The sequence below is a fragment of the Micropterus salmoides genome, unplaced genomic scaffold (genome assembly GCF_014851395.1).
Source record: "Micropterus salmoides isolate LMB-PRFRI ecotype aquatic unplaced genomic scaffold, ASM1485139v1 Ms_hic_scaffold_13, whole genome shotgun sequence".
Taxonomy (NCBI): Eukaryota; Metazoa; Chordata; class Actinopteri; order Centrarchiformes; family Centrarchidae; genus Micropterus; species Micropterus salmoides.
The window spans coordinates 35,062,981-35,088,616 of record NW_024040374.1 but is presented as its reverse complement, the minus strand read 5'-3'; the positions used below and the strand labels follow the sequence as shown (position 1 = coordinate 35,088,616).

At 42.8% G+C, this 25,636-nt stretch overlaps 1 protein-coding gene and 1 pseudogene across 1 annotated transcript; both read left to right on the top strand.

The window, feature by feature from the left end:
- Nucleotides 1-710: 710 nt before the first annotated feature.
- Nucleotides 711-14,684, top strand: LOC119901319 (sodium/glucose cotransporter 4-like). Its single transcript, XM_038716947.1, has 5 exons — nucleotides 711-763; nucleotides 9,840-9,990; nucleotides 11,200-11,368; nucleotides 12,985-13,200; nucleotides 13,623-14,684. The coding sequence occupies exons 2-5, from the start codon at nucleotides 9,854-9,856 to the stop codon at nucleotides 13,932-13,934; spliced, it is 834 nt and encodes a 277-aa protein (XP_038572875.1). The 5' UTR covers nucleotides 711-763; nucleotides 9,840-9,853; the 3' UTR covers nucleotides 13,935-14,684.
- A 5,512-nt stretch (nucleotides 14,685-20,196) lies between these two features.
- The window catches only part of LOC119900195, a 47,436-nt pseudogene continuing 41,996 nt past the window's right edge, over nucleotides 20,197-25,636 (top strand).

The window sequence follows — 25,636 nt, the reverse complement described above, 5'->3', positions numbered from 1 at the left end:
GTGTAGAGCTGAATGTTGGCAGTTTTACAAAAGTTGGTGAGGAATTGAAATTGTGCTCAAACGTTTTTGGGGTTGAGAAGCTCCATAAGCGCCAGCAAGGTTAGCGGTGTATACCATTTTCCATTAAAGCAGACCTCACTCGCGATCAACGCTACTGATCGCAACAAAGGAGGACTGCACACTCCTTAAGAAAGCGAACAAGAAGATTGCTGACCTTATGGAAGACATCCGACGACTTTCAGGGGAACTCAAAGAGAAAGATTCCCTGCTGACTGGCTTTATGGATGTGGCTTCAGTACAAGCCAAACAGATTGTTTCTCTTAGCGCAACCGCTAACATCCAGGACACCGTGTTATGGGACCCCTCTAGCCTTCCCAGGCTTTCATCCTGCTCGACTCCAAAGCATCAGTCAACCTGGGCTGAAGTGGTGGTCGGATGGGGCTGCCTCTCCTCCGCACATCGGCCTCTCCAATCGCTATGCAGCCCTGTCTAACGACACTCCGGTCCATCCAGCTGATGCACCTGTGGCTTCGAGTCTCCCTGATACGGATCTCTTTCGGCGCACAGTGCCTACAGACACTGTTGCATCTCCTTCACCGGCTACATCTCCTGCACTGGGCCGCCGGTCTGCCACTGGGCCTGATCGGCGGCCGTCATCCTTGTCAAAAACCTCCGCTTCCCGACGTAGGATCCTGAAGGAGGCTGTGCTCAGACGCTCCGGAGGCAGTCTCTACCCTGCACCGTCGGGTAGCCCTTCTCTCAGGTATGTTACTGCTACTTCAACAACACTCGGCAGCTCACACACTCCATCCTCAGTCCGCACGCAGTGTTGAAGCAGATTCTGCTCAGTCCTGCTCTGGAACCCCACAACTCCTCGTCCCCTTTTCTCCCCAACCACACTAATAATTGGTGACTCCATAACCAGAAACATCCGTTTCTTTAACGCTACCACTCACTGCTTCCCCGGTGCCACCACGGCTGACATTTTAAAAAAACTCCAGGACCTGATGCCATCGCTCCCGTCCTCCATCACAAGAGTGATAGTCCATGTCGGAACAAATGACACAGCTCTTCAGCAGTCTGAGCTGACAAAATCAGATTTTAACCGTCGTTTTAACTTTTTAAAGCAGTGTGGAAAGTCCGTTTTTATCTCTGGTCCCATTCCCACAGTTGGTCGCGGTGTAGGTCTTAAGCAGTTGCTCATCGTAAATGTAAATGCTCCGTACTTGTATAGCGCCTTTCTAGTCTTTTCGACCACTCAAAGCGCTTTTACACTACATCTGCATTCACCAGTCATACACATTCATACACTGAGCCTAAGTGCTCAAATGGAAACTAGCATTCACACACATTCATACACTGGCGGAACAGCTGCCAGGGTTCGAACCACCGACCTTCCGATTAACGGCCAACCCACTCTACCTCCTGAGCCACAGCAGCCCCGTGTGTGTTATGTGGATAATTTTAATATTTTCTGGCAAAGAAGTCTCTTTTTAAGACAGACGGACTTCACCCAAACAAACGGGGCTCAGAAATGTTAGCTGCGCACATACAGCATGTGGTGTGGTCCACACATGATTTACGTGAATGACTAAGACCAAAGACTTCAAATTCCTGTCATCATCACGCATAGACCAGTAAACCGAAATGTGCACATCCCACACAGAAATAATAGTAATCTCTTAAGGATTAGGACAACTGCACCAACTCCAGCACCCAGAACAAACTCATTTAAAATGGCTATTTTAAATGAGCAAACTCATTTAAAATGGCTATTTTAAATGAGCAAACTCATTTAAAATGGCTATTTTAAATGAGTTTGTTCTGGGTGCTGGAGTTGGTGCAGTTGTCCTAATCCTTAAGAGATTACTATTATTTCTGTGTGGGATGTGCACATTTCGGAAATAATAGTAATCTCTTAAGGATTAGGACAACTGCACCAACTCCAGCACCCAGAACAAACTCATTTAAAATGGCTATTTTAATGAGTTTGTTCTGGGTGCTGGAGTTGGTGCAGTTGTCCTAATCCTTAAGAGATTACTATTATTTCTGTGTGGGATGTGCAATGTGAGATCACTTTCAAGTAAGACTTTTATCTTAAATGATTTTATCTTGTCTGCAAATCTAGATTTTATGTTTTTAACTGAATCCTGGTTGCAGATGAATGACTATAGCCAGCTAGCTGAACTGTGTCCGCCTCAATATGATTGTTTTAGTCAACCGAGGGTCAGTGGTCGTGGTGGTGGGCTAGTGAGCGTGTATAGGAAAATTTTAAATGTCATCAAGTACGCTGTGATGAGTTTAACTCCTTTGAAGTTCTCATTCTTAAAGTTGGAGGGCTGCAACCTATCATATTTGTTATAATTTATCGCCCCCCAAAGCTGCGTGGAGGATTTTTATGAATTTTTAGCTACTCTGGTTTTAAATTATGACAGAATTGTTCTTTGTGGCGATTTTAATATTCATGTTGATGACCCCACCAATGTTAATGCAACTAACTTTTTAAATATGGCCACTTCTTTTAACTTCAAACAACATGTCAAAGGGCAAACACATAACCGTGGTCATACACTGGACTTGGTTTTTACCCTGGGTGTCAGCGTTTCCTCTGTGGAATTGGTGGACATGACCATATCTGACCACAGATGTATTGTTTTTAGCTGCGATTCACCTATTACTCATGCCTCACCAAGCTCCGTGTGTTCTCGCATCTTTAATGAACAAAGTGTTTCAAAGTTTTGCACATTCTTTCAGAGCCAAAGCCAACACCTGTCTGATTCCAACACCAACAATCTGGTCGATCACTTCAATCATATCTGCTTGCTGTCACTAAATATTACTGCTCCTCTAAAGGTTAGGCCTACGTCTAAAGCTAGTAAGCAACCCTGGATAAATGACAGCATTCGCAGCCTCAAAAGGGAATGCAGGAAAGCAGAGCGCAGATGTAAAAAATCCAGTCTCCAAGTCCATTACCTCAGTCTGAAGGATTAATTAATTAACTACAATAACATGGTTAAGGATGCGAGAACACACTATTCTTCTGAACTCATTACTACACATAAACACAATCCCAGGTTTCTGTTTAAGACTGTGGATCAGCTGGTAAACCCAACCCCTCCTTGTGCCTCAGCTGGAAGTAATGATGACTGAATTGTTTTTATCTTACTTTACCAATAAGGTGGTGTCAATCAGAGCCTCTATTACCCCCGCGGCCTCTTACTCAGAGGTTCCTCACCAGCAACAAGAGAGTTTTAACCAGTTTTATCCCATCGACTTGTCTGAGCTTTTAAAAACAGTATCACAAATGAGAGTGTCCTCCAGCCCACTTGATGTAATACCTACAAAATTTTTCTGAAAGTAATAGATTCTGTGGGGCCCCATTTCATCTCTGTTTTCAACAGCTCCCTATCTACTGGTTGTGTCCCTGATTATTTTAAAACGGCTTGCGTGGACCCACTTTTAAAGAAACCTGGTTTAGATCCCTCCCTCCCACATAATTTTAGACCAATTTCAAAACTGCCTTTTATTGCAAAGATTCTAGAAAGAATTGTGTCCAAACAGCTGCTCACTGTACTGGAAAATAACAAATTATTTGAAAAGTTTCAGTCTGGTTTTAGGAAGTACCACAGCACTGAGACTGCCTTGCTTAAAGTCACCAATGACCTTTTTATGTCTGCTGATGAAGGTATGTGCTCAGTCCTGGTACTCCTGGACCTTAGCGCTGCTTTTGACACCATTGATCACAACATCATGTTAGACAGACTGAGGCACTGGGTGGGGATCTCTGGTACTGCCTTAGAATGGTTTTCATCCTACCTGTCAAATAGGAAGTTTTGTGTGTTTGTAAACAACTATGTCTCCTCATTCTGTCCAGTTAAATATGGTTTGCCTCAGGGGTCGGTCTTAGGACCCATTTTGTTTTCCTTGTATCTGCTTCCCCTTGGACATATTATCCATAAACATGGCATTTCTTTTCATATTTATGCTGATGACCAGGGACGTGCACAGGGGGGTTGCTCTGGTTGCCCGGGCAACTGCCCGTTTGCCTTTCCTGACTCAAGTTGCCCTTCCGACTCGCCCTTCCGAGAAAAAAAATAAAAATAAAAAAATAATCGCGATCGCAAAGCCTCATTCACTTCCATTCGGGCACCGAAAGTGAAAGTCAGTAGGGGAAGGGCAAACTCTGTTTAAGTGGCTGCACTGCTGCAGCGCTGCCTGCACGTCAGTCGATTCTGTTCCCTACCGGAATTCCTGTTTCCTTCCTTTATGCAATCATACTACAACAAATCATGCGTAGTTTTGCCCAGTTACCATACGTGATACGTACCAACAGAAGTGAATACGAGCTAGAAGCGCAACTGAATGTACGGGAAGCCAAAAGGTTAAAAAAGGATTGTATTTTTTTCCAAAATCTAAGCGTTTTTTTATTTTATATTTTATTAGAAGCGAGTTTTCCCCATCTGTCAATTCAATCTAGATTATTTTCAAATTAAAAAAAAGGAAAAAAAAAAAAAAGATTAAAAAAAACAATAAACAATAATATAAGGAACTCTTTTTCTCATATGTATTTTGGTGACATTTATATTGTTAATACATTTTGGATACTGTGTTTAGTGCCTTTTTTCAGGTCAGAGCAACTGCCCTTCAAAATTCCTGTGCACGTCCCTGCTGATGACACACAAATATACTTGCCCGTCAGATCCACAGACCCTGGAATGCTGAGTTCACTTAACAACTGCCTTTGTGAAGTTAAAAAATGGATGTCAAATAATTTCCTCCAGCTGAACTCAGACAAAACAGAAATCCTGGTCATCGGGTCTCAGCAGATGGCAAATCAAATACTGCCATCTGCTGGTTCCCTAGTAAATCACATTAAGCCTGTGGCAAAGAACCTTGGTGTTTGGTTTGATAGTCATTTAAATTTCGAGCAGGACACCACAAAGCTTGTTCAATCATGTTTTTATCAACTTAGAAATATAGCAAAAATTCGATCTATGTTAACTTTTAAGGACACCGAGACCATTTTACAAGCCTTCATCTCATCACGCCTGGATTATTGCAACAGCCTTTTCACCTGTTTAACCCAAAAATCTATTGATCGACTCCAGACTGTCCAGAACTCAGCTGCCAGGCTTTTAACCAGAACAAAGAAATATGACCACATTACTCCTATTTTAGCTTCATTACACTGGCTCCCAGTATGTTTTAGAATTGACTTTAAAATTCTATTACTATTCTATTCTATTACTTTTAAAGCTCTTCATGGCCTCTCGCCTTGTTATATTTCTGAACTTTTAGTCCCACACACACCAGCACGTACCTTGAGATCCTCGGGCAGAGGTCTGTTGTCTGTTCCAGAGTCTCGACTGAAAACTAAAGGGGACAGAGCGTTTGCTGTCAGGGCCCCGAGGCTCTGGAACAGCCTGCCCGAGGAAATCAGGTCGGCTGAGTCAGTGAACTCTTTTAAGTCCCTTCTTAAAACATACTTTTATAGGAGAGCCTTTCCCGATCTTATTTGACTTTATTTTATCCCTTTTATTTTACTAATTTTATATTAATTTTTCATGCTCTTATCTTGTTTTTTTTATATTATTCTTTACACTTGTTAAAGCACTTTGTAACTTGTTTTTGAAAAGTGCTCTACAAATAAGGATTATTATTATTATTACTCCTTTAATTTCCTCCTTTGACTGTTTTTCTCCAACATTAATACAATAATAGTCAGTGAGCTTCAAAAGTTCATCTTTAGTCATCTTTAATCTTTACAACGTACAACTATTCAAAAGCTCCTCAGATGAAGACCGAACAAAGGTAAATGTAAATGCTCTGTACTTGTATAGCGCCTTTCTAGTCTTTTCAACCACTCAAAGTGCTTTTACACTACATCTGCATTCAACAGTCATACACATTCATACACTGAGCCTAAGTGCTCAAACGGAAACTAACATTCACACTCATTCATACAAATCAGGGTTCAGTATCTTGCCCAAGGACACTTCGACACGCAACCAAGGATTGAACCGCCAACCTTCCGATTAACAGCTAACCCGCTCTACCTCCTGAGCCACAGCCGCCCCTGGCAACAGTGGCCATAAGACAAAATCCGGTGTGCAAAAAATATAAACTCAGAGCCTTCCCACTAGCTACTTACCCAGAAACTTATTAACCTCAACCGTAGTCTTCATGCAGTTACTTACAGTGGGTACTTATGCACCAACAACCACCTGAGCGAGAAAGGCAACTGCACAAACAGCAACCCCCTCGAGTCCAGGGATGTGCCCCCAAGAGAACTGCTCTAACGTGTTCACTGCAACACTACCAAGATATTATGAACGAATCCCAAAGGAGAAGTGTTCATCCTACCAGGGAAAGCTCCAACTCCAACTGTTGCTAGTCCTACACATGACCGCACTAAAGCTCCAACCCTAACCACACCAATCAAAAGTGACAACAGAAACTCAACAACCAAAGCTCCAGACGATGAGGCTTCCCAAAACTAGTACTTAGCATTACACCCAGTTTAACAACTTACTTCATACATGAGACTCACTATCCTCCAAAGGCCAGCCCCAAACTTTTACTAAGGCAGATTAGTGCAAAAGAGTGAAACCAACAGTACTAGTAATAACAGCAGAATACCAACAATTTCTAACTCTGCATTGGAAAAACTTACCAGAAAGAAAATGGACAAAACCCCATTTTTGTCACAGTAGGCAAGATTCAACATTACCAAATGGTTTTGGATCCCGGACCATCCCCCAGTTTGTCACAACCTGGCTCAACATTGGGTGACAAAAGCAGGAAACCACACAGTCTGAAAATAATAGAGATCTTAATAAGTAAATTAAGCAAAATATACAATTGTATGTGTCTGTCAGATCAGGATGCAGTGTATGTGTGAGTGGAGTGTGTGGGTGGGTGTAGAACACAAAGAACCAAACAGAACAGAATCAGTCGGCAGGCCAGGAGAAGAGGGAGTCAAATCATCAAACAGGCTCCTTTATAGCCACCTGAGGCCCGCCTGCTCAGGTGTGTTGCATCTCACACCAGGTACAACTCCACCCACCAATTACCTGGATTAAATGGACAAAACACAGAAAGATACAAAGAACAAGAGAGGGCCCAAACATGGGGCCGTCACACAGACTCAGACCACTGCAGCAGTGACAGAGGAAAGGCCACAACTGTAAGATAGTTTTAATGTTTGTACCGGTGTTATTCTTTCTTTACAATCTGAGAAATGGTTTAACATTTTAAAGAAAGAAGAAACATCTGACTCGTGATGGAGCCTACATAACATTTTCTGCTTATAAAACTTATAAGCACTTTGGAAAAATAAACTACAGAAGTAGTATGAAAGGTGACTGCTTTATTATTCTAAATAGACATTACATTGTTAGTGTATAGTTGTGGTTACAGTACTTTTATTTTACATATTTCCAAAGCAAAAATCTTTATTAAAAAGTTTAAAAGTTCAAATCCTACTTGGCAGTAAATCAGGTTGTGAGCTTATTGTTTTGGGTGATAAAGCCTGGCTGTCATGTCCTGTCTGGAACAACCTCTCCATAGTTAAATGTAAATGCTCTGTATAGCACCTTTCTAGTCTTTTCAACCACTCAAAGCACTTTTACACTACATCTGCATTCACCAGTCATACACTGAGCCTAAGTGCTCAAACAGAAACTAACACACACACACATCAGCATCTTGCAACAGGCTTCCCACTCAAGACACCGCTTTTAAGATGAAGTGTTAATTTTATTTCATAGTATATGCTACCATCCATCTATCGTCAACCGCTTATCCTGCGTACAGGGTCGCGGGGAAGTATATTCTACATGTTTTTATATTGAATACTTCTAGGATGACATTAGGCTGAAAAACAATGATAGAAAAATGTAAATATGAAAAAGTTATTCATTTAAATTTTTTTGATGAAGTTGAGGAGCCACTAGAGAGGGCTGAAGAGCTACTAGCCTATAACTATAGACTAGTACAGTGCTAAAGTAGCTGGCTGCCTCTGCTTTGCATGCCAGAGGCAGCCAGCTACTTTAGCACAGATTTTTCGCTGTTTGCTTCATAACGTTTAATTTAGTCATTTTACCTATAATCAGGTATACAGCTTCTTCTCAGTTGCTGTAACTTATGTCACCCATATACAATAACGTAACAGCGCAGGAGAACATCACAGTGGAAGACCCATTCACTACACTAAGATTACTTTCTGTGGTGTAACTGTTATAAAGCATGGCAACAATCTCATTTATGATATTCAGTCTAGTTCACTAACCATTTTGGTTATCATCCCATACTTTTAATGTTTACACTGCTAAGCCTCTGATGAAAAATACACATATAGACAAAAGAAAAGCTGGCAGGCGAGCTAACACCAACATATCATGTCGGCTAAAAACAGTTAATGTAATATCATGCAATGGGCATGAAGGAGTTCATCGTCAGCCTTTTAAATACCACTCTTATGTTGTGCTTGATTTTCCCTCAGTTTCCAGCATATTATGTAAAGCTGCCTCCGGTGTGTCTGCCTCTGTTGTGACTCCAGCATGTGCACAAGAACACATTTTTGAAGGTAGCGGTTGCAATCTGAAACTACTCTGCTAGAGGTCGCTGAAAACTACATATAGCCCCTTAAGAAAAGATCTGAATACTACTTCCGCCACTGCTACATACAAAAAACAACGCCCATTCAAAAACTCATCTGTTGGTTGGTTCCCATTGCTGACCCAGCAGATAGCCAATCATAATTTAGGACAGTGGTCGGCAATAGGTGGACCATGGGCAAGAACTGGCCCGTTAGCAATAATATCTGGCCCATAGTCAGATTGCTTTGATAGGAGAAAAATAAAAAATAAATAGATTGATAGCGGCTGGTGCTGAAATAGATCTCAGTCATGACAGCAACCGTTACTCACATAATCACTTCCTCTTAAGTGATTAAGTGATTGTACCTACAAAATAAAATTGCGGCAACGTTTTTGCAGCAATGGTGCATGTTGAGTTTATCGAGAGCTTTTACTTTGAGAAGTTCTGAAGGACGTTTGACACACCTCTGAAAAAGCCATCAGTAAACGTGTGATTCCCCTGGATTTTCTCATGGAACAGAAAATACCATTCCAGTCCATAGGTTTATGAATGCGGATCAAACACCAGGACGCGCGCATGCACTTCAGCAAATGCTGTATTGTGAGCATGTGCAAAAGTGTCCTATAATCAATTTGTTTACAAGGGAGAAAAGGGGATTGATCATACAGCTCTCCTAGTGGGAGTGCTATACTCTACTGACTGAGCTAAATGAGCACACGAGTAGGAAAGGGTGTGAAATAATTTAACTATGTTCTGGCCCATCATGTAACAGCTTGAAAAAATTTTGGCCCGATGCCAGACTTATTCGCAGACCCCTGATTTAGGATAATGGTCACCTTGGTTGGCCAACAGATTCAGGTTAGACACGCCCAGTTGTAAGGTTTTTTTTTTTATTGAAGTCCTCCCACATGACAAAACAGATATGAAATATTGGTATCAGGATGTTGTCCCTTAAAGTTAAGTGTCTGACAAACAACAACAACAAATCAGTGAAACCATTATTAACTTTTCTATTTGACATACTCAGACATTGATCGAATTTTTGTTTGTTGTGCTTTTAATTGCTTCTGCATCATTATTGGTTTTCCCCTGTGTAAATGGATTATTTAATAATAAAATAATAGATTTTTAGAACCCTGGATAGTAGTATGTAAACATCAGAATTATTCACCTGATGGTTCACCAACACAACTTCTGTCAACTTCTAACACAATCTTTTGATCCTTCTCTCTGTGCAGGTCTTCGTGGTCTGATGCTGGCAGTGATGTTAGCTGCTCTGATGTCATCTCTGACCTCCATCTTTAACAGCAGCTCCACTCTGTTTACACTGGACCTCTACCACAGAGCCAGGCCTAAAGCTTCAGAGAGGGAACTCATGATTGTTGGAAGGTAGTGATGCTAATATGAACCATATCAATCAAAGACTATCCTGCAAAAATTGTGGAAAAGAATATATGGCTGTCAAAAAATGGTCTTTCCAAACTCTCTCTATCTCTTTCTCTGCACTGTGACTCTGTGTGTGTTGGCGTGAGCCTTCTGTCCCTCTGTGGGTGGCTCGCAAATTTTTAGAGCCTGACCGATGTATAATTTGCAGATATTATTGGCCGATATAAGGTGCATCTGTGTTTATAACAGCCGATTTATGACCATTAAAAAGAAACAGTCGGATCCTTCCCTCATGTCATGAGTGTTCTATAGTTTGCCCACCAGAGGGTGCTCTGCAGATCCTCTGTTCAAAACACTGCAGCACAGAAGAAAACATCAGCCTACCGGAGCTATGGAGAGTAGCTCCTGGTAACTCGCACACTCAGTTGATCATTTGTCATGTCAATTACATGACTTGAATAATAATAAAAACAGCGTTCATCTCAGCTGCATTGTCCACACTATATTTTTGTGGATATGACTTTACACAATACAAACAAAAATACATGTTTGTGGATAGTGAGATATTTGTGAATTTTTCTACAGATTTCCGAGATAGAGATTGGGCAAAATTCCACAAATTTCAGAAAGGGAATTCACAAATGTAACGTGACCCACAAATTGTTAGACAGTGATCCAGAAAAGTGCAAAACCCATTTCACATGTAAAAATCCCACACTATTTTTGTGGATATGATTTTACACAACACAAATGTAACAATACATATTTGTGAATAGTGAAATTTTGAGAACTAGCACACATATCTGTGCCACATCTGTGGGTTAAAAAAAATAGAGTCCAATAAAATCTTACATAGTTAGCAAATCTGTTAACTGAAGCCATAACCGGCTTTATTAGGGCCCGAGCACGAACCGTGCGAGGTTCCTATTGAAACTGAAGGGATTTTTAGGGCCCGAGCATGAACAGTGCGAGGTCCCTATTCAATTCAATTTTATTTATATAGCACCAAATCACAACAACAGTTATCTCACAGCGCTTTTCATAAAAGAGCAGGTCTAGACCATACTCTATGATGTTATTTACAGAAGCCCAACAATTTTCGTGCAGACTGGAGGAGCCAGGGATTGAACCGCCAACCACGTTTCTGAAACTTTCCTCTCTTTTTGAACTTAACCAAAGCTGACATAATAATAACATGGTGTGTATTTTCAGGGTTTTCATCCTGTTCTTGGTATGTGTTAGTCTGTTGTGGATTCCAGTCATCCAAACAGCCAATAGTGGACAGCTGTTTGATTATATCCAGTCAGTGACCAGCTTTCTAGCTCCGCCAATTACTGCTGTATTCCTAATGGCTATCTTCTGGCCACGTGCCAATGAGCAGGTAGGTCTCTCTCGCTCTCTCTCTCTCACACACACACACACACACACACACACACACACACACACATATCTTACATAACAATTTCCCCATCTTAACCTACCCAAGAAAGACCAAAGATCATTCTGTCATTTTGTGAGAGTTCTTGTCACCCACACGCAAGCATAAACATTTTTTACACTCAAGCTTCCTTATTATCAATAAATATGGAAAGGAGCATGTGAGTGTGTCAGTTTGTAGTAATTTACCTTATTGGAGTAGACCAGAGGTCACTAATAGGCGGACCGCGGTCCGGATCCGGACCCAGCCACCGACCTACAGCACATTTATTATTGAGACTTACTACCTCGTGACGGAGCGTTTCTATTTTAACCCGCGCAGCTTTTCTAGCATTTACTGTACTGGTTTAGAGGACCAGGAAACTCACAGACCAATCGCATGGGCTCCAATCGTCTCATGTGACGCTGCTGAGCCAATCAAATCTGTGCATACCGATGCTTGCGCGTCGAGTCCGCGAGATTCACCAGAGACGTTTTGGAAACACACCTGAATTGAGGAGACGAAAGATAAAAGAGATTTCACATGACTTTTAATCAAGAATGTACAGATTTTTACATGTACATTCCTCCCACGGGCAGTTCAAAACCAGAATATCTCATAGATCTCCAATATGCTAGCTGGAGCTCACGTTTCTCACTGAACAACAGAAAGTAGGAAAGTGGTAGCTCTGTAAGAGGAAATGAAAGAGAAGAGGAGGCATTACAGCTGTTCATTTGTTATGATGTGTTGAGTGTTTATTATAAAATTGGTTAAGACTACACTTCATCACTTCAAGCTACACTTTTTATTACATTTTTTCTAAAAATTAGGCACTTTAGTTTACTTAAATTTAGAATGTATTATTTGAATAGTTATTATTTATTATCCCTCCAGTTTGATGTGAAAACTGACTGAAATATTATTTGATTTGACAGTCCGTTGTTGACTAAAAACATGTGTTGATACAACTATAGGTTATAGTACTGAATGATAACGCAAGTTTGTCGTTTTGATGTTCCGGACCTTTGCTTCAGGAAATTTTCTCTAACTAGACCTCTTGAAATCTAATTGAATACCCCTGGAGTAGACACTAATTAATTAATTTAGGAAGCTGGACCCTGTAGGTGTAAAACCAGATTTATTCATGACACAATTACACAACTCCTATTAAAGAGTAGAGTAGAAAGTAGCTTGTCATTTATGGTTCAGTGTTGGAATTAACTACTTTGATAGCACTTCTGCAACACTGGACAGATGTATAGTTTGTCGTTGGCTTCATCATGCTCTCGTATTCCTTACAGTAAACTGTTTCGCTTTGATCATGGACAATCTCTACCCGTATCAGAAACAGAGGGAGAAAACACAAGCAGCTAGTTACAGTTCCTGCACTCTCCACTTGGTATCTCCATAGCTCCAACATGTATTTACATATTTCAGAAGGCGCACATCAGTTTTGCTGTAAGCCCTTAATGTATAACTATAAATCAAGCTTAACAAAGGTATTAGGATTTTGACACTGGGCACATCTACAAGACGGCCACATTAAAACTAATATTTGTGTGTATGTGTGTGTGTCTCAGGGTGCATTCTGGGGTCTCATGACTGGACTAGTGGTGGGACTAATCCGCATGGTTCTGGAGTTCTCCTATATAGCTCCTTCCTGTGGTCAGCCTGATCATCGGCCTGCTATCCTGGCTAATGTCCACTACCTGTACTTTGCTCTTATCCTGTTGGCTCTCACTTGCCTTATCGTTGTTGGTGTCAGCTTGACCACTACACCAATACCTAAAGAACATGTAAGGAACATGTCATACATTCATTATCTTTCTCTTCTCATCTTTAAATTGAGAAACACATGTACAGAAGGACAGAGACATTTACAGTGATATTCTGTCATCTGTATTGCACATGAGCTTAAAGTTAGAATGTAGGACTTTTACATATAAATGATTTACAGCACTGTCATTAGTCCCTGAAAGTATGGAATATTACATTCTTCATAAAGGTGTGCTTGATTTTCAATATGAAAGTTTTTGGAACTTGCGTTTAGTGTCACCTGCTGAGGAGTGCTGAAATTTAGTAACAGGAACTTGCAGTGGAAAAAGGCAAGTCCACATACGAATGTGAACCTGTACTACATGTAAGTGGATTGGAATTTTAGTCTGTCAAGCAAAAACACTTAACACATATGTGCTGGATCTCCTCTTCTCCTGTCCAGCTGTACCGGTTGACTTGGTGGTCCAGATATAGCCAGGAGCCTCGGATCGACCTTACAGGTCCTCGCATGATCTCTGACCCAGTGAACTCTGACTACAGCCCTGACTCTGAACTTTTGCCAGATTCCTGGTGGCGGAGAGCTGCTCTGTGGCTATGTGGTCTGACAGGTCCGAGCTCTGGCTCTGTATCTCCAGTGATTGAAAACAGTGAACTAAACTCTCTACAGGAGGAGCCATTCTGGAGTAGAGTCTGCAGTGTTAACGCCCTGCTACTACTGGCTGTTAATGTGTTTCTCTGGGGATACTTTGCCTAATGTGCAGGTTTCATGAAATCCTGAACCCGGTATTATCAGTAAGATTGTCTTGAAAATTGATGTACTGACATTTGGTCTTACGTTGAAAATGTTTGATAAAATGAAAGGCTTTTATCAGGACAGACTTCTCTAATAATGATCATTGTACACACAAGATTTGTATTCACTATTTAAACATTTTTAAAAAGAAAGCTGAGTGAAACCCACTTAAGTGACTATGATGCAGTTATCCGGACACTCCTACCTATCTGCCTATTAGGGAAAAGGAAAAAATGTAGTCCTTATGATCTTTTATTGCCACTCATAATCCATGTTGTGCTTGTTATATATAATGAGTAATGCACCCTTTTTGTGCCTTCTCAAGTGAAGCAGTACACCATATTGAGAAGTAATCCCTCAGTATTTCATGATTATCTTATCATTACTTACTGTTTCTTAAAAGATAGTATGTTCAAGTCTGTTCTCTATTGACTGAACATTATGTAGTTTTTGAGTCAGTAAATCAGGAACTACTTATTAGTGATTTGTCAATCTTCAGGACTTTCCTGGTCATTTTGTTTTGTAATTTTGTGTACCAAATTATGTATTACTCAAATTTCTACCAGATAAATTTGAAATATAACATGGTGTTATTTCAGTTTCCACTGATATTGGAATGAACTTTTTTATGTTGCTTTTATGTTTTATGTAAAGCACTTTGAATGACCTTGTTGTTGAAATGTGCTATACAAATAAACGTGCCTTGCCTTGCTTTGCTTAATAAATATTTGCACCCCAAACAGAAAAGAGCATGCGGTCTGCCATCCTAAAATCCATTCAACATATATGAAGGATAACATGGTTTACATAGCCATAAATCATAAATGAAAAACACCCTATTCACACTGTCAAATATTCCTAATATATATTCCCTAAATTTGTCATGGGTGATAAATAAGTCCCTGGAGGTGTGAAAGGAGGTGTGAAAATAAGAAGAGGTTCAAGAGTTTTCATTTTTTACATCTATATTGTTTGAATCTATATTGTTGGAGAATATTCATTAATACATTTTAAAACTTGTTTTTTCATATTTCTTATGTATCCCCTGATAATGTCTGAATAATTGGTTTGATCAGCAAAGAAGGCACTATCAGTTGACATCAACAGTTGTGAAGAGACAAGCACCTTCATTTTGTGTGATTATAGGAGCAGGGGAGGCCTTTCTCTCCTTTTGAAGTCAGAAAGAGATGAGGGGAATAGAATGAGTGATGACATGAATTGATTTAATATATTCTGCATTCCAAGTGATACATTTAAAAGATTTTTTTTATTTGTGCATGCATTTAAGATTATGTAAGAGAACAAGAGGTAGAGAGACCTGCATGATATGTTTTATTACCTTATCTGCTGAATTGTTTGTGTATTGAAGCAAAGGGGTGTTGCAACTACTGGACAGAAGTACCATCTACCCATAAACAGTGAAGTAATGTAAAAACCAATCAATGTGATGATCAAGTCCTGATAGCCAATGATTGTTTGAGAAAAGGGTCTATTTTCCCCCTGTCCCTGTCTATTTCTTTATGTAAGTTCCTGACCCTGGAGCTCTGCGCAAACTTTTTGGGGCTTGTTCAAATTAAATAAGTTTCTCTTAACTAGAGTATTTTTGTCTCATTTTTTGTCCTTGTCCTTTGTCCTTGTTTTTATCCTTTACACTATGCTCCATCGCTCTGTGTACATGTATACATGTATGTATGTATGTGTATGTGTACCTGTATATCACATCCACCTCTGACATGTACATAATATTTAGGACATTCAGCACACTTTGACTTAATGACACTGAGTGAATGAATGCCATGTTGTTAATTGTATAAAAAACAGCCATAATATAAACTGAGAAATGCAGGTGATAAAAAATCTAAAAACTAATCTAGGGCACTATACAGGGCTGAGGCTAAATGTTAAAAATTCACCTACTCAATGAAGTGTCAAAACATGTTTTTTCAGCATTGTTGTTTTAAAGGGTTACACAATTTATGCCTTCAGGCTGCCTCAGAAGTTTTTCTCAAGGCAACAGAACAAAGGTTGATGCTTTCTTGCCTTTATTTTATATAGTGCATATAGATTAAATGCCATCTTAACCACACTACTCAAAGTGATTTATTTGCTCTGGCACATTCTCATTAGTAATACACATCAATATGACTGACTTTATTAGAAACTGCCTGGCAAAAACAACTGGTTATACCTGTCATTAATTGAAACATCAATATCAAGGGCTGAGTTAAGTGTCACTTCAAACACTGTGTGAAGACCAAAACTCAGATACTCAAAGTGGTTGACAGGTCATCTTATAAACCTTGTATCACTTGTATGTGCAGTATTTACCACACACCAAAATTCACTAGCTGTAAACAACAGGAGATGAACCGCTCTAAGCTGGTTTAAGTCCTATTTATCAGATTGATTTCAGTTTGTACATGTTAACAATGAGTCCTCCGTGCATGCCAAAGTTAGTCATGGAGTTCTGCAAGGGTCTGCGCTCGGACCAATCCTTCTAATCAGTTAGCTAAACTTCAAATGTGCCTTCAGGATGTTAAAACCTGGATGAAAAACTGTAGTAGAAAACTGTTATTGTTCTGGGGTCTAAGCACCTCCGTCACACATTATCTAAAGATATAGTTTCCCTTGATGGCATCACCCTGGCCTCCAGCACCACTGTGAGGAATCTTGGAGTTATCTTTGATCAGGACATGTCGTTTAAGTCTCACATTAAGCAAATTTCAAGGACCGCCTTTTTTCACCTACGTAAAATTGCGAAAATCAGGAACAATCTGTGTAAAAAATGATGCAGAAAAACTAGCCCATGCATTTGTTACTTCTAGGCTGGATTACTGCAATTCCTTATAATCAGGCTGCTCGAAAAAGTCCATTAAGACTCTTCAGCTGATCCAGAATGCTGCAGCTCGTGTTCTGACGGGAACCAGGAAAAGAGATCACATTTCTCCTGTTTTAGCTTTTCTGCATTGGCTTCTAGTAAAATCCAGAATAGAATTTAGAATCATTCTTCTTACCTACAAAGCTCTTAATGGTCAGGCACCATCTTATCTTAAATAAATAGTACCTTACTACCCCACCAGAGCACTGTGCTCCCAGAATGCAGGGTTACTTGTGGTTCCTAGAGTCTCCAAAAGTAGACTTGGAGCCAGAGCATTCAGCTATCAAGCTCCTCTCCTGTGGAACCAGGTTCCAGTTTGGGTTCAGGAGGCAGACACCATCTCCACATTTAAGAGTAGGCTTAAGACTTTCCTCTTTGATAAAGCTTATAGTTAGGGCTGGCTCAGGTGAGTCCTGAACCATCCCTTAGTTATGCTGCTATAGGCCTAGACTGCCGGGGGATTTCCCATGATGCACTGAGCTCCTCTCTCCTCTACTTTCTCTCCCTCTGTATGCAACCTCATCCCATTATTGCATGTTACTAACACAACTTCTCCCCTTTCTGGTAGTCTTGTGCTTTCTCGTCCGTCTCCTCTCTCCTCCTATCACTTCCTGCAGGTGTTTCTGGCTCTGGAGCTGTGGAGTCTGGATCTGTGGCTGCCCCCCTCACCTGCTGCCCCCGTGTTCCTGCTCGGCACCCTCCGCTGCAACGACTATTGTTGCTAGTCCTATTATTATTATTGTTATTATAATCATTAACATTAAGATTGTTATCATTAACACTACTATAAATATCTGTACCATTTTTCATTTAGTCTATAGCAACATCACCTTTACTGTCTGTACCTCTGTGTGTATACTGTGTAGGCTGATTCCCTCCCCGCTCTCTCCTTCCATCCCTCTCTTTTTCTCTCTGTTCCTCTCTTGCCCTCTCTCTCTCTCTCTCCCTCTTTCTCTCTCTCTCTTTCTCTCTGTCTCTCTCTCTCCCTCTCCCCCAACCGGTCGAGGCAGATGGCCGCCCACCCTGAGCCATGGTTCCCCTTTGAGGGAACTCGAACTGCGTCGGTGATGACACACGCCTCTCGGCGTGGCAGGGCTGAACTATGAATGAAACTACTCCAATCCTATTGGTGTGTATTGGTGTGGTGCGTTGCGGCGATCACTACGCGAGATTGCTGAGGGTGCTGGGACGGCTGAGGCCTTTTTCCAGTCCTCGTCCGCGGAATCCCCCTCCCCTCATCCCCGATCGGGAGCCCGTTTCTCGGCTTCAACCACTCAAGGTTTGAGTCCGGAGAGGCTTGCACGATCTGGCTCTGAGGAGCTAGATGTGCTTAGCATGGAGAATGACTCAGGGAGATGGAACGTCATCAGCCCTCGCCAGGATACGAGGAGTTGTTGGAAGTGGTGACGCGGGTTGTGGCCAAGCTGCATATTGAACATTCGGCTGGCAGCAAACTAGACGAGCAGTTTCTGCAACACCGAGCGTCACCCCCGCGTCGGCCCTTAATATTTTTTCCGGATCTACACGAGTTGTGTAGATCTTGGAACAAACCCTTCTCTGCACGGCTGTCTACGTCCCCTCGGCTGGACGTAATGTGACGGATATCAGACAGCACGGCTACGGAGCGATGCCACGGGTGGAGGAAGCGCTGGCTAGCTACCTCTCTCCCAACCTCGCCTCATCCCTCCAGACGCCGGCGCTCCCCACCAAGCCGTGTCAGATGACGTCCGATTTGGTGGGCAAGGCCTACATGGCAGTGGGTCGAGCTGGTGCTAGCCTGCACACGATGGCTGTCTTGCAGGCATACCAGGCTGATCTCCTTCGGGACTGGGACTTAGGGGGAGGTCCCTCTGAGGAGGACCTAACTGAGCTCCGTAGAGCGACGGACTAAGGACTAAGCTCTCCGTGTGACCAAGGAAACGGCCCGTTCCATCAGCCGATCCATGGCGGCTTTGGTGGCTACAGAGCGCCATCTATGGCTCAATCTCTCAGGCATCCAGGGGAAGGAGAATGCTTTTCTCCTGGATGCACCCCTCTCACCTATTGGCCTGTTTGGCGAAGCAGTGGATGCTGTCGTCAACAGATTCCAGCACGCCAAAACTCAGGGAGAGGAGTTTGAGCGATATCTCCCCCGCCGGTCAGGCTCCAGGACCACGACGGTTCAGGAAAGGCGGACGCAGCCCTCATCCAGCACCTACTGCCGCAGCCAGAAGCAGAGCGTCGCTTCACGGGATCCCCCTCCACCAACCTGGGACGCAAGACGGCGCTCTCACCCACTTGTCTCCTGCTCGCATCGAGTCCAGTTTGTCCACAGTGACCAGTGCAGTTAGGCCGCGCCATCACTGTAAAACATTTTCAGAGGGTGTTGGGTCTCCTGGCAGCAGTGTCCAGTATAATACCTTCCGGACAACTGCACATGAGAGCCCTGCAGTGGTGGCTAAAATCCAAGGGATTCTCCGCGAGGGGAAATCCGCTCCGTCTTATACGGGTTACGAGCAGGTGCCTTCGTTCCCTGTCTGTATGGAGGACATCTTGGTTCCTGTCCCAAGGTCCCGTGTTGGGAGCAATCTGTCGCCGAACAATTATTTCAACAGACGCCTCACTCACGGGATGGGGCGCGGTCATGGACGGCCGCTTTGCAAGAGGCTCCTGGGAGGAGCATCATTTCTCTTGGCACATAAATTGCCTGGAAATGTTGGCGGTTTTCAGAGCTCTGAGGAGTTTTCTGCCCGCCCTCCGCGGTTGCCACATCCTTGTCAGAACCGACAATACGGCAGTGGTGGCCTATTTGAATCACCAGGGGGGTCTGCGCTCGCGCCCGTTATGCAAACAGGTACATCAGATACTCCTGTGGTCCCAGCAGAGACTGCTGTCCCTCAGAGCGATGTATGTTTCTGGGACCCAGAATCAGGGAGCAGACCTGTTGTCGAGACAGGGGCTGAGGCCCGGGGAATGGAGACTCCACCCCGAGGTGGTGGAGTTATTATGCGAAGAGTTCGGCCCCATAGACGTGGACTTGTTTGCGTCCCGAGAGACGGCGCACTGTCCCCTGTGGTTCTCCCTCTCACCCCCAGCCCCGCTAGGGCTGAATTCCATGGTGCAGATGTGGCCGAGGCTGCGTCTGTATGCGTTTCCCCCAGTCGCTCTGCTCCCTGGGGTTCTGGAACGGGTCCGTCAGGACGGTGTCAGTCTACTATTAGTATCCCCGTTTTGGCCGGCACGAGTGTGGTTCTTGGATTTAATATCACTCCTCGAGGGCCCGTCCTGGCAGGTCCCTCTGAGGAGAGACCTGCTGTCCCAGGCGGAGGGCCGGATCTTTCACCCGCACCCCGCCCTGTGGCAGCTATGGGTCTGGCCCCTGAGGGGGTGCAGTTCCTAGAGGCGGCTGACGACAGGAGCAGTCAAGATGCTGCTCAGCTCCAGATCCCCGTCCATGAGAAGGATGTATGGCCTAAAGTGGAATGTGTTCACCGCCTGGTGCAGAGAACGGTGGCGGTGGACCCAGTTACCTGCTCTGTCATTGTGATACTGGAGTTCCTCCAGCACCGTTTCTCCGCAGGCCTCTCCCCGTGCATGTATGTGGCTGCCATTGTAGCATTTCACGCCCCTCTGAGTGATGGGCCCTTGGGGAGGCCTCCACTGGTCATGCGCTTCCTCCATGGAGCCCGGAGGATGAGACCCCTGACTCGTTCCAGGGTTCCCACTTGGGACCTGGCAGTGGTTCTTGAAGCGCTGGCTGAGGCCCCCTTCGAACCCCTGGAGTCAGCTGAAGCCAAGCACCTGACCCTTAAGATGACCTTTCTCCTCGCTATCACCTCTCTGAGGAGGGTGGGGGATCTCCAGGCACTTTCGATTTCTCCCCGATGCCTGGAGTTTGCCCCGGGGAGGGTCAGGGCCTGTCTAGGTTATGTACCTAAGGTTCCGGCCAGACTGACAGGGTCCACGGTGCTGCAGGCGTTTCATCCCCCACCTCATGTGACGGCGGAGGATGGAAGACTTCATCTGCTCTGCCCTGTCAGAGCACTGAGTATTTACACTCTGAGGTCTTCCCGGTGGAGGAAAGCAGACCAGTTGCTGGTGTGTTTCGGGTCCCCAAAGGCTGGGCTCCCTAAACTTCTAAACACACCATCAGCAACTGGATCGTTCAGACTATTTCCCTGGCCTATCAGGTGCACAGTTTGCCTTCACCTATTGCCGTAAGGGCGCACTCTACTCGAGGCATGGCAGCTTCTAGGGCCCTCCTCACAGGGGCGTCGCTCCAGAATTTGTGTGACGCAGCTGGCTGGGCCACCCCTCACACTTTCATCCGGTTTTACAGTCTGGACCTTCCTTCTGTACCCGGCACCCGTGCACTCTCTTCCTAGTCCTGCTGTCAGGTTCTGTACGCTGGGGGCAGGTGGGGTTTTGATTTGCTATCATGTTATTTTGTAATATGGTTATAACGGCTAGTTTGCTGTCCATGAAATGCAGAGGTCACTAATTGGCGGACCACAGTCCAGATCAGGACCCAGCTGCCGTCCTCTCCGGACCTGGAACTACAGCCCAGCTTTTCTAGCATTTACTGAACTGGCTTAGCGGCCCAGGAAACTCACAGACCAATGGCATATATTCCTATCGTCTCATGTGATGCTGCTGAGTCAATCACAATTGTGCATTCTGATAAGCATTGAGAATCGAGTCCGCGAGTGAGATACACAGAGGAAGAGAGGAGACAAAACAGAAAAGAGATTTCACATGGCTTTTAATCAAGAATGTACAGATTCTCACATGTACATTCTTCCCACGGGCCTTTAAAAACCAGAAAATCTCAAATATCTCCAATCATAGCTCGCAGGACAAACTGCAGCTCACGTTTCTCACTAAACTAGAGAAAGTGGGGAAGTGGTAGCTTTATAAGACGGAATGAAAAAGAAGAGGAGGTAATAAAGCTGTTCATTAGTTAAGATGTGTTGAGTGTTGATTATAAAATTGGTTGAGATTACACTTCAATCACTTCAAGCAACAGTTTTTAATTTATTTTTTCTGAAATTAAGCATTCTTGAAATATTATTTGATTTGACAGTTTGTCAGTTGTTGACTAAAGACGTATGTTGATCCAATACGTTATGGTACTGAATAATAACCCACATTAGTCGTTATGATGTTCTGGACCTTTGCTTCAGGAAATTTTCTCTAACTGCACCTCTTTGAATTTTAATTGCATACTCTGATGTAGAGTAACTAGAGTGTTGTTTATACGCTCTGTTAATGCTAATCCAACACATCTTTGTAGTAGCATCCATGTTGATTCCACATTCCAACTTAAGAGCACATGAACACACTGAAGTCAGAAGAACAACTTCACAACTTGGGAAATCTGAGGAGCATGTGAATGCACAGTGAGCCGTTGGTTGTAATTTTCAACTCTCACCACTAGAGATGGGGCGGCTGTGGCTCAGGAGGTAGAGCGGGTTGCCCGTTAATTGGAAGGTCAGCGGTTCAGGGGGACCTGGTTGCGTGTCAAAGTGTCCTTGGGCAAGATACTGAACCCTGATTTGCCCCTGGCAGCTGTTCCGCCAGTGTATTGTGGTGTATAACATATGTGCATTTGACCATTACAGTTTAACATAATGCTCTGTAGCTGGGGACAGTGAACCCTTATGGGGACAGTGAACCCTCCTATAGAACTTGACCCCTGACTCAGAGCTGGACAGAGGCACAGTGAACCCTTATGGGGAAGTAATGATTGATGGGTGTGCAAAGAGTGAACCCTCTATGGAATTTGACCTCTGACCCAGTGGTAGGGGGAGTAGAGATTAGTGTCTATGAAGGGACTGTGCCCTTATATGGTTTTTAGCAGAGACCTAAACATGTCCTATATAAGCTGTGTTCGATGTATAGAGAGACAGAGTGGTCATCGGGCTGGGTCACTCTCCAAGCTGCTGCAGAGCTTGTAATTGATGCTGAATTCTTTGATGTAATAAACTTTTATAATCAAGAACAGTGTCAAACGGATTTCTTCTCAACACATCATCGCAGCATTATTGTTCGGACACCCCAGTATGAATGGGTGTGACTGTTAAATTTCTGTTTGAGCACTTAGGCTCAGTGTATGAATGTGTGTGACTGGTGAATGCAGATGTAGTGTAAAAGCACTTTGAGTGGTCGAAAAGACTAGAAAGGCACTATACAAGTACGGAGCATTTACATTTAGCTGCCACTAAAACTTACACACATGAATGTGTGTGAATTTTAGTTTCCGTTTGAGCACTTAGGCTCAGTGTATGAATGTGTATAACTGGTGAATGCAGATGTAGTGTAAAAAGCGCTTTGAGTGGTCAAAAAGACTAGAAAGGCGCTATACAAATACGGAGCATTTACATTACAGTGAAAAAGAAACTAGATTACAGTGAGGTGTGGTCTTTGTTCCATGACTTCATATGTTCTAACCTCTCTGGAACAACTGTGTATGGTAAAGATTGATGAAAGAATAGAAAACCAACAGACATTGCAAAAAGATATATTCATATATATAGAAAAAAGTAGTCGATCATTTACAGAATTATTTACAGCATATTCTACCTGTCAGCCTGTTTAAGTGTTCAACCTTTCAAACTACAGTGAGCTGACACACCTTTGAAAAACATGCATGCATGTGACAGTTGAAGTCATAAAAGCATACATGAAGCGGGGTGGGGGGCAACACCTCTAGGAGTGGTTGTAGGTGTGAAGGGAGGGGAGTGAAGCAGAGGTGTCTTTTAGGCTCATTACTTTGTTCTGTTTGGGCAACCTGACTGTAGTCCTCCGTGGTTTTCCATAGGCTGCTGTGTGCTGTGGCTTCCCTGCATTAATGGCTCGACTCTCCCTTGCAGAAGTGGGTCTGCTGCTTCTAGTACTACTGGCTTTGGTGAGTATTCACACTGAAGAGATGATACATTGTTGCTCAACTGTCATTATTTTTTCAAAGACAGAACATATTTTCAGAAACAGCATCCACATATTAAATACTGACTGCATCAGTAAATAATGCATTGATTAACTGAGACAGTGGACAGTTAGTGCTTTGTGTCTTTAATTATTATTGGCTTGTATTAGATTGTGGCTGCCTAAATGAACCATACTAAAATTGAGCCTACTTTGAGACATGCTTAAACAATAATGCTGTGTTGGAAGTGTGAAATGCAGGAACAGCTGAGAAGTGTGGTCTGCCTGTGTTGTTTATATTACATTCTGTAATACAGTGTTTACAACTTGGGATGTAAACTCACTGAAGTTTTTTAACTTGCAGATCATAATGTACCATCTTTTTGTGTTGAGATACTTTCTATTCAAAAGGGAAGTCATAGTACATGATAAGTAAAGCGTGATGTATGAGAGCCTTTAAAGCCTTAAAGTGATGCATTTCACAGAACTTAACTTTTGTTATTATTTGTGGGCAGGGATGGACAGTATTTATGATAAATGTATTTAAAATATGTACTTGAAATAAAAATAGGATTGTGTAATTTATATTTGATAGGTTTGATTAAAATGCCTTACCATTTTGTATTAAAATACTTCAGTATATTGTATTGTTACTGATCTAGGGTTTATCTGATCCCACTCTCTGAAACAGAAAACCCAGTGTGTTTCCCTCATCTCAGGCTGACAAACTCAGAATTTTCACTAATGCTGCTTTCTGAAACGGGGCCCTGGTTAAATAAGGCGTTGTTGTTTTTGTTGTTGTTGTTGTTATTTTTGTTGTTATTTGATCTCTGGCCACCTTGGTGTCAGTGAGTAGTTAAGAATTACAAAGAGTACCTGTGATGAAAAAAACATTTTCTTTCTCAATAGGTTCACTGTCCCCTTCAAACAGTAAACAACTCCAACTTAAGTTACAAAGATACCCATTACAGGCCTGAAGGTTTGGTATTTTTATAAATTTTTGGGAGCAGAAACCGTGATGATTATCAGTAACCCACAGATTTACTTCTGCTGTCCATATTCTGGATAACACATATCCAGGAAATGGGTTTTCACAAGAAAAAAAGAGCAAACACTAGAAATAGAAAAGTATTATGGTTTAAATGTAAATGCTCCGTACTTATATAGCGCCTTTCTAGTCTTTTCGACCACTCAAAGCACTTTTACACTACATCTGCATTCACCAGTCACACACATTCATACACTGAGCCTAAGTGCTCAAACAGAAATTAACAGTCACACTCATTCATACACTGGCAGAACAGCCGCCAGGGGCAAATCGGGGTTCAGTATCTTGCCCAAGGACACTTTGACACGCAACCAGGGGGAGCCTGGCGCCGACCTTCCGATTAACAGCCAACCCGCTCTACCTCCTGAGCCACAGCCGTTTAGTGTGTGTTTTAGTGGAAAATGTTATCAAGAAGTTTACAAATCATTTAACTTGAACTGAAACATATTTCATGCTGTTTGGCTCATGGCAGTCTATAATCTTCCCAAGTCAACAGTACAGTTATGAACAGAAGCAGTACAGTGGAACAGCTTGTTCCAACAATGTCAGGGGAAAAAAGCTCTGATGAAGCAGAAGAGCACCTGCGCTTCTCACACAGGACATTCCACAGCCTAGAGGCCTTGACAGTAAGAACCTGCTCACCTTTGGCACAAAACTGAAGGTGGGAACAGCTAAGCATGAGTTCTCAACTGGGCAGACTGGAAAAGCAACTTATGGGCCCTGAGCCCTGTATGGTTTTCATAAAACACACACAGTTAAAACAGGGGCTGCAAAGAGACCTGAGAAACTAACTCCAAAAAAAGAAGGTGAAATTTACTTTACATGGTACATGAT

Excerpts from the sequence above, each read along its gene's own strand:
- LOC119901319 (XM_038716947.1), top strand. The coding sequence starts at position 9,854 with ATGCTGGCAGTGATGTTAGCTGCTCTGATGTCATCTCTGACCTCCATC. Across the intron at positions 11,369-12,984 it reads GGCCACGTGCCAATGAGCAG|GGTGCATTCTGGGGTCTCAT; the intron begins GTAGGTCTCTCT and ends TGTGTGTCTCAG. Across the intron at positions 13,201-13,622 it reads CACCAATACCTAAAGAACAT|CTGTACCGGTTGACTTGGTG; the intron begins GTAAGGAACATG and ends TCTCCTGTCCAG.